A 12,967-nucleotide genomic window follows, 5' to 3' on the forward strand; every position below is an offset into this window, starting at 1 on the left:
TTTCATAGGGTCTCAAATATGGAAGACAACCAGCAATGTCCCACTCCTCTTTCTAGACCCTATCTAGATACTGTGTAAGCATCACGTTCCACTCAAATATGCTCAGGTTTCAGGGGATAGGGACAGCTACCTTCTTCATCATCACAGGGTAGTGGCAGAAAGATTCAAAATGGCCGTATTGTCAGGCACATTGTGCTCTATTCCAAATCACCGGTGTTGTGTAGAAAAACAAAAAAAAAGACAACAAAACTTTTGAAAATAGATTTTTGAATAGAGCTGTTTTATAGGTCCATCAATGAAATGAAACCAATTTGAGTGATATTTATTACCTACTTTGATTCTTAAAAGGTCCAGATTTTGGTGATTGATAAATGAATATGGTCACCCTTATGGAAGGCTTTGTTAAAAGTTTTAGATTTGATCCCAAGAGCAATAAGGCCAAGAAAGATATAATTAAGGGGTAAAGAAATGTTCAGATCTGCTTTTCCAAAATATTACCTCAAGCATACTAATGTGTTGTCTTAGCATGTCAACTTGATAGACTTTTTGTGAGCAAAGTGTCTCCATTTATATCCCCTCAGTTACCAGCACAGCCTTATCTGGGTCTTTAATACCTGATAAAGTTTTGACCTATTCTGAAATATTCAAAGTGTTGTCCTTATTTTTTACCAGGTTTTTTCTTTTCATACTTCCTGTACTTTTATTTTGATTTAATACTATCTATGTTGATAAATATTAGTAAAATAAAATCTCAAGGATTTTTAAAAGAGCCCCAAAGACTTTTTTTTCTAAAAAAATTAATCTTCTAAGTAGAAATATGAAATTAAGGACAATTAAAAAATGGGTGAAGCATTATACTCACTTTTCAGCTTTTTCTTGATGAGAGAAAATGAAAAAAAAAAGGAATTTGAACAATTAGATGTCAAACAGGGCACTGGGAATTACTTGTGGATGAATATCAATTAATAGAACAGTAAACCTCCAGTCTCTCTGTATTCCATATATTGATCTATAGTCTGATATAGTCATGATTTTAGGTAGGGCATTTTGGTTAGTTGTTGGATATTCTTGTTGAGATTCAGATAAAACAAAATAAAATGTGGGGAGAGATATTTATAATGGACAGGATTTCCCTCATTTTCAACAAGATGGAAAGTAATTTATTTTGACACCTTCACTAAGTAAAATAAAAAGCTGAAATTTTATGAATAATTTCTAGAAGGTCTGTAGTTGCTAGGTCTTTCACAACCTCCCCTAAAATCATTTGTGGAATCTGGAAGATGGGGACAGGTTCTTCATGGGCCTAAAAAAATCTGCTCCATTCAAAAGGAAAGGATATGTAGTAGTGAAACTGCAGAATGTGACTCTGGAAAGCGTGAGCTTGCCTCTACCACTCAGTAGCCGGGCGATCCTGAGTAAATTGTTTAAGCTTGCTGGGCCTTAGTTTTCACTTATTTGAAATACAGACAAAATGGTGGCTGTTACCCAAGTAAGTGTGGATTAAGCCCTAATGACTAAAGGCTGTGCCCTAACACTGAACAACTTGGGCTCTCTTTTTGATCAGATATCATCAGGAGCCATGTTTGTTGTTGTTGTTGGTTTGTTTTTAATTAGATGGAATTTAAATATTCCTTTCTTAGGAAACTCTGAAACTAGACATGACAACACTTTCCTATGAGAAACAAAAATCAAGACAGAGCCACACAGATAGTCCATTCTCTCAGAATAAGCCATTTGTATTTTGCCGAGAATACTGAAGGAGACCAGGGAATATAATAAATACTTAGAGGAAAGATTAAATATTTTCTCCAGTGTAGAGTAAGATCTCTACACATCCTAATAGACTGATTCAAAGGGCTCACTTTTGTTGCAGACCAGCGTCAGCAAGGACATTGCTTCACGCTCGGAGGAAGATCAGAGGTTTTACAATCATCAGAACATGTACTGAGCTTTTAGCCAAGTTTAAGGATTTTTATGAATTCTCGGTGAGTAGAAGCTTAAAGTTTTATCTGTTGCTTACATAAGAATGTACATAATTTGCTTTAGTGTAACAAGTTCTTCTCATGGAATTGGTGTATTTCTTTAAAAAGTTATAAATAGCAGGTCCCCCATAGGTATTTATAAATAGATAAGACAAGTTTGTAGTTACTAGATCTACGGAAAATCTAGTAAAATATTATCTCTTACTAACTGCTATTACTATTTTTATTTTTTGTACTACCAAAGCTTTTCGTGAGGATTAACTGAGGTGTTAAAAGGGTTTTGTAAAGATTAAAAGACTATAAAATGTGAAGTGAATAATAATTCTAATGATATCTTGCAACTACCAACTCACTTTCACCGTATTTTGATGTAACATCCTTCACTGTAAAACTATATTTATTAAAAAATACCAGTGATGAACTTCACCTCGGCCATTTTTTTCTAATTGGGCTTGAGAGACCCAAGGGATTTTTTTCAATATATTTTTTTGGATCTCTAATTTCTATAAAGTTATTCAATTTTTATGGAATTTTTTAGTACAAATCCCAAGGAGATTTTCTGTGAAGGTATTTCCAGTTAAGAATATAACTCCCATATATGAGAATACATTGAAAACTACAAATGTATTATTTATATAAAGATTTTTTTAACTTGTTCTTTTTAAAATTCTAGCTGCCTATTGTTTCAAGAAGGTTGGAATAATACAAAAAAAGTAACAAAATGTTACAGGCACTGAAATGCTTATTAATATATAATATGAAGAAATGGTTAGAATTTTAAAATGCCTTGAACTGCAAAGGTCACTAACAGATGCATCTAACAAATATGGTGCCATTAAATTAAAAGATGTAATGAAAATGTTGATGCTGCTATCCACAGCATATGAAATTTACAATGGTTAGTGTCTCTAATATAGCTTCAATGGGGTTATCCAAAGGACATAGCCCAAACTATGATTTTAATTTTTTCTTATATTTTTGCTGTTTAAAGAAAGCTGCAAAATGCACTCCTATATAAGCTGCTTAATATCCAAGTCTAGACTAGTCTTTTCTTTCTTTTTTTTTTTTAAAGATTTTATCTATTTATTTGACAGAGATAGAGACAGCCAGCGAGAGAGGGAACACAAGCAGGGGGAGAGGGAGAGGAAGAAGCAGGCTCATAGCGGAGGAGCCTGACGCGGGGCTCGATCCCATAACACCGGGATCATGCCCTGAGCCGAAGGCAGACGCTTAACTGCTGTGCCACCCAGGCACCCCTAGACTAGTCTTTTCTGATGGAAAGAATCTGGGATATCATGCCGCATGGGATATGTGGTTGTACTGGAGACTTCTTTGGTTGTCATGTCTAGGCAGTGGTGGTAGTGGTGCTATTGGCATCTGGTGAGTAGAAGCCAGAGATGCTGCTAGGCTCCCTATATGCACAGGACAGGTCCTCCAATAGAGATTTGGTCTGAAGTGTCAATAGTGCCATGGTTGTGGAACCCTGGTCTAACATAATCCTTCCCTTGGGTTTATGTATTCCAGTTTAGCTATTTAGACACCATAGTAGACAATGATACCTAGTGTTAGCAAAAATGTCAGAAAAGGGACATTCTCAAATATTGTTGGTATAAGTATCTATTGAAGTAAATGTTTTGGAAGCAGTTTGTAAATTAGAAAATCTGTCTCCATTTGCATTTCTACTTTTAGGAAGCATTTCTTAACAGTTTTATATAATGGGTATATGTAACTATATTGGAATTATCTGGACATGTAGATCATTTATAATAAGAAAGTATCAGAAACCAATTAGATGTTCATTGATAAGGAAGTGATAAAATAAATTAGAGCATAATATGGATAATATGCAGTGATAAAAGTGGTAGAATTGTATATTAAACAATGAAGGATGAATATGATGTATTTCAGGTTATAAATGATTCAGGTTTTTGAATTTGTAATCAAATTTTTTGCTTAAACTTATATAAATGTGTGTGTGTGTGTGCACATACCAAAGGTCTGGAAGGCTGCAGAGCAAATATTAAGAAAAAGAGTAGTTAGTCATGAAAAATATGAGTGTGGGATAAAATATCCACTTGTTACTTTACATGATCTTATAATATTTGCGTTTGTTTCAAACTTGGGCAATTTGTGAAATTAAAAAATGTAATAAGAATAGCTCACATAATAATAAATATACATAGACCTTGTCTGTTGCGTAAGGGTTATGTGAAGAATTCACTTCTGAGGAGGTTTTACTAGGCATTTCCTGGTGAAAGGGAATTAAGAGATTGCAGACATAGAAAGAACAATTAGAGGAGGCCACGACAAAGAACTGAGTGGAATTCTGGCAAACCTAAAAAGAAGGGGGTAGGAGTCGTATATATGGAAACACTCAATTATAAGGGTTGTGATTTAAATTCAAATGAAAGCTCACACTTTTAAAAGAAAATGCCTTATTTGGACATAGCATAATTAGTATTTGCCTCAATCAAGCAAATTCTATTCTTCAATACTGAATATGTCTATGGGAAACTTCAGTTTCTACTTAAAAGTTAAATTATTTTCACCAACTCTTTTTTTATATTTGTGTACTTGAATCTAATCGCGTGTGCAGTTTTAGTTGAAAGGATTCAGCAGTAAAGATTAAAATTATTGAAAGAAATGAATTATGGAAATTATCTTCAGTTTGCAGCTTGCTTTACAAAGATTTAGAAGCCTCTTTCTTGTAGAGCTCAATCTTTCAAAAGCATGGCTAGGGCATTTTATGTGTAGTTCCAATCTTAACATTCTAAGTGTAGTGATTCGTAGATAGAATCCTCAGGGTCATTGGTTCATACTTCAGAATTCTAAGGGATCCTTAATATTAATGAGGCGACACCTGAGGAAATACTTTCATTTGATCAATGCAGGGAAGATTGCTGCTCAAATACCTAAATCGCTAGCACTTATCAGAGTAGATGAAAAGCGTCAATATTCCTTTGAAACAACATACCTAGGGGTAGAAACAGCCACCAGTGCTGATCTCATTCAGTTCTTACTCATTTACATATTGTCTTAAAGGCATTTTACATTATAATCTTAAACCAGACATGCTCCAGGGTTCCATTCATAAAAACAAGCAAATATCATTTGCAGGACCTACTCCCTACTCTGTGGAAGAAATGCAAGGATTCCATGTATGAATGACAGGTGTTGCCATTGTTCTATAGAGACACGTACTCTGGAGTACAGGTCTTTCCAGATTTGTTTAGAGAAAGTCACAAAACCAATCTTATCCCTCATTGAAGGCTAGGCATAACAACATCATCACTAATCATCTATTTAGATTTGAACCTTCACTTACATTTTGTCTTTATCCCGTCTTTTTCTTCTATTAAATTTTTATTTCCTTTCTTAAGATATTTTGCACTTTGTTTTAATTTCATTTAAACTTTCTCTGGCAGAGTGTACTAGAGACTTTTAACAAATTCCAGGAAATAACAAGCATGTATGTTATAATCATATCTTGCTATAGTTTAACAAATGCTGTCATATCTTCACCAATATTTTAAAAATTAGGATCTATGCTTAAATATATATATATGTATATACATATGTATATATATACACACACACACAGACTTTATTGGCCAAACATACATTCCCTTGCATACAATTTTTTGCTGTGCAAACCATAGCTTTAAAATTTGTCTTTATTTTTTAATACAAAAAGCATAAATGAGAGCCAAAAATTGTCCTCCAAATGATTGTGCATTTTCCTATTTTAAGTTTAAAGAATGGATGTTCTTCCTAAAACATTTCGTTTTGCTTTTACCCTAGCCTTGTTGTGTAGGGCTGGCACTGGTATCTTTATTTTACGTATTAGAAACCCAGGACACAGAGCAGTCACATTTCTTAAGGATCTCACAGTGTTTCTTCCTGCCTCATTTATTACTGTGGTCTTTATTAACAGATTAATTAAAATACAGAGATAATTATTAAAGACCTACTAAATGCTTCTATATTCTGGGGTGACCAAAAGGAGTGTTTTATAGTCTAGGGTTCATAGAGAAAGCAATGTGAATGCTGCTCTGGAGAGAAAAACTGCAGTTTGCTGAGTAGAGGCCAGTCAGGTTGTGCACCACAATGCCATTGATTATTGAGCAAGATATGGTCAGTAAATGAAGAAGGTTTCATGGCTCTCTTTGGGTGTCTGGATGTAGGGGATAAGTAGTGTAATGCACACAGAAAATTACCACGTGCAACAAAACAAAGCATTGAAAGCACTATGGAGGGTTTGAATAAAAAGTCTATGGGAGTACACTGGAGAAAGAAATTAGTTACACATCTGGAAATTTTTCATCAAGTTCTGTATTAATTAACGATAAGATTTCAGGCAGAACTGCACACTAGGTGGTAGGATTATTGAGTGCAAAGGACCAAGAAAATATTCAAGAACAGCAAATATTCTAACAGGGATGAAATTTTTGGAGGACCTGTTTTGTGGGGTTATGCAGTGTGAAAAAAAAGAGCTGACGATAGACTGGGTTCAACCACATCACTGAGAACTTGACATTCCTGCCTTCGGAATTTGGCCCTTAGGTGAAGGGGTATATCAGCCCTGGAATTAAGAAAGTAGGCCACGGATTCAACTTCATGAATGTGAGTTTCTGCTCAGATACTTACTAGCTGTTAATCAAGCTGTGTAATCACTTTATACCTCAATTTTTCCAGCTTCAAAATAAAATAATTACGCACATGCATACACACACACAAGCAGCCATCTTTGAATTGTTTGAAGGATTATATTAAATGTGCTAAGACATGGAGAAGAGAATGTTTAGATTAGAGTCAGGAATATAATAGGGTTTAACATTAATGTTATTTTTTTTTATTAATAGTTGCCATTGTTTGAGCTGAGTTTGGGGCAATTTTTTATGGACAGGTTAAAATGAAATTGGAGAGAATGGCAGCAGAAAGATAGGTCAATAAGGCAACTGCCAAAGAGGCAAGGTAAAATGAAAACGTGGCTCTAGTTTCGAGTTCTAGCATCACTATTTATCTGTAGACCTAGAGCCTTGAGCCAATCACTTAACATTTTGAATCGAATCCTATTTTTTATTGACTAGAAAATGGGATAGATAATAACAATGTGGGTGATTCAAGGAGATTGAGTATTAGCTGTGAGTAGTAGCTACTTAATAAATTGTGAATTTTAAAAAATTCCTGTTATTAACACTAGAATATGAGGAAGGGATAACAATAGTTTGATCCTGAAAGTAGAGAAGAAATGGATAAGTTTATGGAGGAAAAATTTGTTAAATAATTAATGGCATCTAGACTAGGATGTGATGAATCCATGAAATGATGATTCTTGACTGTTCTTTTATTTATTTATTTATTTATTTATTTATTTATTTATTTGAGAGAGAGAGCACCACACATGAGTTGGGGGAGGGGCAGAGGAAGGCAGAGAAAGAGAGAAACAGACTCTCCACTGAGCATAAGCCCAACCTGAAGGGCTGGATCCCAGGACCTGAGATCATGAACTGAACCAAAATCAAGAGTCAGAGGTTCAGCCAACTGAACCACCCAGGCACCCCAGATTCTTGACCATTCTTAATAACAGACAGATGATGATAATTTTGTTATTTCTGGGATTGTCTTACGCACAATGGTGACCATTTTGTTTGTACCCTTTGTTTACCTTCAAAGGATATCTGTTAAGTTTTGGAGGCTCTTGGTTGAAGTTTAAGTTCACATTAAGAATTGGCTGTAAAGCCAAATGTACCACTTGCCCCATCTACAAACAAGTTCATCTATCTCAATGAAGATTTGTTGAATGATTATCGTTCTTATATTGATCTCTCCCACATTTTATCAATATCACTTATATCTCAGTATATGTTGTTCTTTGTCATTTGTTTTGTCTTGCTTTACCTTCATTGCTACTATAGTGGCCAGGGGATAATTCTTATATTTCCTTTGTTCTCCCATCATGTCCATACCACCCAATTAACCTGGCAAAGTTAATTATATGGCTTGGCATCCTTACCTACCAGAGTATACCCAAACATAGGATAATGTTTGTTTGTTTGTTTTTGAGGGAGTGTGGGAGAGGGAGAGAGAATCTTAAGCAGGCTCCATGCCCACTGCAGAGCCCAACCTAGTGCTTGATCTTACAACCCTGAGATCCTGACTCGAGCTGAAATCAAGAGTTGGATGCTCAACTGACTAAACCACTCAGGTGCTCTGGGATAATGATTTTTAATTCAGTAGATCTATGTAGATGAGAGTGGGGCAGCATAGTTGGTTCTCAGATGCTATCCCTTCATTGATAAAGCTCAACTCTTCTGTTGTTGGAGGCTAGAAGGGCCTGACTATCTCTTGCTGATAGAGCCTCATGACATCACTTTGGTTTAGTTTTGTTCTTACTATTGTTGGTAATCTTGGCTTATGCGATGGCCTCTACTTAGATAGTATATGTGATTTTCTTGGTGTTTATAGAATTTCCTTTCCATCTTGGCCCCTTCTGTTCTTCAGAGAAGGACAGTCATGCCACCATTTAACCTCACCTTTATTCAACCCATTTTTTTAGTTGTGTATAATTTTGCTTTGACTGGCAACCTTCCAGGCAACCCTACAACTTTTGTCCACATCTCTAACTTTCCTGTGCTTATAAAATAGCTGAAGTTTTGTGTATTCCTTCCTCATTTTATTTCTAGGCATGCTATCTAATAATCCTTTCCTTTCCTGCTGTCAAAAAATACTCCAGTAAGCATGCAGTTTGGAGAAAACTCCAAACAAAAATAGGTCTAGTCTCTATATTCAGATTTGGCCCAAAGTCAGGGGACATATGTCAAGCTCTCATAAAAATTGGCTCATTATACTCTGCTCTTATATATCAACGAGACATGAAAATCCAGTCACACTGGCATTTGATCTGGGATCAGAATGATAATTTTAGTCTTACTGTATTTCTGATCCCATTCTCTACAAATCTTTCAGAGTACTTATCTTTACAGCTTGACTTCCAAAAGATAGGGGAGCCCCTGCTTTTTTTTCACTGGCAGTGTAAAGAAAAGCTTTCATAAAGAGCATTGCACTCCTCCAGGGCAAGGACTTTTTTTTTTTTTTAAAGATTATTTATTTATTTGAGAGAGAGCAAGAGGGAGAACATAGAGGGAGAGAGCACAGAGGGAGAGGGAAAAAGCAGACTCCTCACTGAGCAGAGAGCTTGACATGGGGCTCGATCCCAGGACCCTGAGATCATGATCTGAGGTGAAGGCAGATGGTTAGCTGACTGAGCCACCCAGGTGCCCCTAGGACTCCTAATTCTAAACCACTATCTCTGGGGCTTCCATCTCCAGTCTTCTTATTGGGCTACAGCTGGTCCTACTGTCTCTTTATCAGACCAATGGATGCGTAACACCCAAACTGTTAGTGGCCTTTTTTCAAATGTTTGGTGCCCAATATTTCTTTTACTTCTGAACTAAAGATGTATACTATTCTGGCACAGTAGGATGTATCTCACTTAACACTGTGTCATACAACTATATAATCACATTTACAACATATAGCTGAATAATAACAACAATAACAAACAGTAATAATGGCAATAATAATAATAATTAGCCACTATTAACCCAGAAAACCAGGAATAACTAGAATAAATGAATTCACTTCAGTTCAGTAATTAAGGAATTTCTGCTGCTTTTAAAGATACTAAAAAAGGTAAACATCATTCAGTTTCAGAGTAAAACTGAGGTGCCTCATCCATTTCGTAAGTAGCCTGACCCTCAGGTTAAATGGAATGATTATCATACTGAAACTATGGAAGATAAACGGGTTCATTAATCCAGACAAGGACAGTGTGATGTTATTCATTTAGGCTTCTAGGAAAGTTAGCAGGACTCATTTTTAGATAAGCCCATCTAAAGTCTGTGGACTTCACTCTAAGATAATCCAAAGTTATCTTTTCCCTTACATAAGCAAAAGTAAAAAACAATTTCAGGGAACACTTTCCATTTCTTACTTAAGAGAAAAATACTCCTATTCTTCTTGTTTTGACTATAATTTCTAACCCACTACTTTTCCTCTTAATTATAAGAATTACTGATCTAAAGAACTTTCACTTGTACAAAACAATATCAGAGATGGTCCATTCTGTAGAGATGGAACAAGTAAAAGCAGAATATATAGAAAGCGTATTTACACAACATACTCCTATTGGGGCAACACATGAAAGTATGTGGAAGGGACAACATTCAGTCTATATTCTCATGTGGGTTGAAAATTTTGGGATTATAATAAACTAACTCTGAAATTGTTTTAGCTGAAATCTAGCCAATGGTTTCTTTTTATATAACTGGATTCATTGGGAGAATTATAAGCAATTTTCTGTGATGATTAGGAAATACAGCCTCTGAATGCACTTTATTTCACCCATACCATTAAAAAGCCTTGGTGAAGATTCTCTGCTTTACCTTTCAAGTCTTTCTCCATTTAGGAGCTTCCTTACAAACCACAAAAATACAAGGGCAAAGAGTGAGCAAAAAAACAATTCAAAAAAGCTAGCTAGCTTACGGTGAAAACATCTGGGACAAAGTTGTCCAAAATATTGTCACAGCTCCTCTGCTGACAATTCATTCCATTCTAGAGCCTTGTCAGACCTCCCAGATTCATTGACAGACTATTATATTCAGAATGGCTTTGAAAACTTACAGCGCTTAGAAATGCTCTTGAGACATCTAAAAATGTCTTTATTTAGAAAGGAACACATAACACCTGCCAAATTTGTAGGTTTGAAACCACTTCCAATAAGAATTAAAAGGCCCTCTTCCTCCCTGAAATGGGACTATCAATATACAACTTGTCTGCTCATGAGAAATAGTGGGTTCTTGTCTCTGACGTCGCAATTTAGTTTAAAATCACTTTCATGATGACAGGGTACATGAGGATGATAAAACTATAAAGATGACAGTCTAATCTTCAAAGATCACTGATCATTGATAAGATTAAATAACGTAAACATCTGAAATGCCAGATTATCAGCTGCTTGGCAAACTCTCAGTATTGAAGTATGCTGAGACACTACTGATAAGTGAGAAATGCTTTTCCTACCTGTTATGCAGAAATATCTCCTCCTCCTCCAAGAGGGGCAGATGAATTGTAATACCTCTGAATTTAAGATGTATATATATATTTTTTTTTTCCTCAATCGTGATGAATATTTGTAAAATGTTAATCAATGACATACTGTAAAGTGCTCAAAATTATTGTTTTCCCTCAGAGGAATGCCCAATTGCTGAGAATTTTAATCATCACTTTTTCCAAACAATGTTAAATATACGTACAAGAATGATTAGACATGCTGGTCCTATAAAACTCCAAATAAAGTTGTTCTCTGTGCTAAGCCAACATCTGAAAAGTAAATAATAAATCTATAAATATGTTTGTAAGTACTTCACAAAGCAACATTTTCAATGATATATGAAGCATATTCAGAATCAGATTTCAAACACTTATGAGACCATCTTAACTCACACTTTGGTGGTGCCGTAATATCTATATCCCAGTGACGCTGAAAAGCCAACCACCACCGCCGGGCTGAGATAGCCAAAGATATAAAAGTTCTTGTGCAGAAAGCCCTTGTTGTAGATGACGCCCACGACAATGAGATAGAGGTGGATGCCTTCAATGCACATCCATGCAAAGGCAGCTAAAAAGAAATAATGCAACAGCCCGGCGATGATCGAACAGAAGAGCTAGAAATCAAGGAGGGAAAAAGCATAAGCCATGTTTGCTTTCACATTAGCATAACACAAAATCCTGACTTTCTCCTTAAATAATGCCACTTGATATAATGCTCGATCATGTTAAAATATCCTGGTCGAGTGCCAGGTTTTTAAGATGGCTCCCTTCCGGCTGAGCTTCGTCACTGTGAAGCATCAGTTGTGAAGCAATCCCATGATCCAACTCAGTTACTGTTCTTGATCAGAGAGTTATGCTTTTATATTTATTTCATGTGAGAAGTTGTGGATTTGTCACATGTAAACCACGATAGTTTAGTGACTATGCTATGATTTAAGTTAATTTCTGTTTTGGAGATGCCTTTACTCTCCTTAATTTTATTCATGCTCAAAGAATGAAAGTTATTGCTAATACTGTACCAAACAAAATAGAATAAGTATCTTGATTATTGCGGCAAACGTTAAGTTTACAAAACAAACAATGATATATTTTACAAAAATATCCATTATGGAATCACTTTAAGTCATAAGATTGTCAGGTAATTTTGAGACAGATTTCAGTCAAATATTATGTATTAGTACTTACTTCACACATAGAATTGGAGTTAGGCTTATAAGAAAAAACAGAAAAAGGAGTTACACACTTCTGTGATAATAGAACTAACAGTATCTATTGCTCGAAAGAGAACATAATACACACTTACACACCTATTGCACTTAATAAAAAAGAGTACAATCCAAGCATAATGACATTGCATACTGAAATATGTTGGGAAGTACTGTATAAGGTTGGGAATAGAGAGATCACTGGTGATCAAAATTTGGGAACTACTTTAGTGGGGATATGAGATTGAAACATGGCTTGAAAATGGGAAGAACTTGATAGATGAAATAGAGTTGAAAATAAACACCCTAAGGAATAGTTTGAAGTAAGGGTGAAGGGAAGATGAAATTGAAGGAAGAAATAGGCATTGGAAGATAGTGAGCAGTATATAAAATTGGCAGGTGTTGGGAGTACCACTGCCGAATTAAAAAAAACACACACACACCAGATTTGAAGTTTATAGCCTAGGGTGTACTATTTAAAATAGATGTTTGGTGGCATCTACTTCAGAAGAAGACCTTGATAACTAGGGATTAGTGTCTATATTTGAAAGATTTCTAACAGGGATGGAAATATGGAGGCAATTTAATGTCTTGTGGCCCCAAGCATGCACTTCTCCAGTCTCTACCTGCCTCTGCCATGTGACTCTGGCTCAGCGTCTTCTGAAA

The 12,967-nt window shown here is 35.5% G+C and overlaps 1 protein-coding gene across 1 annotated transcript in view; it reads right to left on the minus strand.

Moving 5' to 3' along the window:
• The window catches only part of ADGRL4 (adhesion G protein-coupled receptor L4), a 107,622-nt gene that overhangs the window by 17,156 nt on the left and 77,499 nt on the right, over window positions 1-12,967 (minus strand). Inside the window, exons 12-13 of the mRNA XM_002921750.4 lie at window positions 11,490-11,710; window positions 11,300-11,366 (exon numbers count right to left, since the gene is read on the minus strand). Coding sequence (XP_002921796.2) covers window positions 11,300-11,366; window positions 11,490-11,710 — 288 coding nt within the window. The remainder of the gene's footprint in view (window positions 1-11,299; window positions 11,367-11,489; window positions 11,711-12,967) is intronic.

The sequence above is a fragment of the Ailuropoda melanoleuca genome, chromosome 2 (assembly GCF_002007445.2).
Source record: "Ailuropoda melanoleuca isolate Jingjing chromosome 2, ASM200744v2, whole genome shotgun sequence".
NCBI classification, from domain to species: Eukaryota; Metazoa; Chordata; class Mammalia; order Carnivora; family Ursidae; genus Ailuropoda; species Ailuropoda melanoleuca.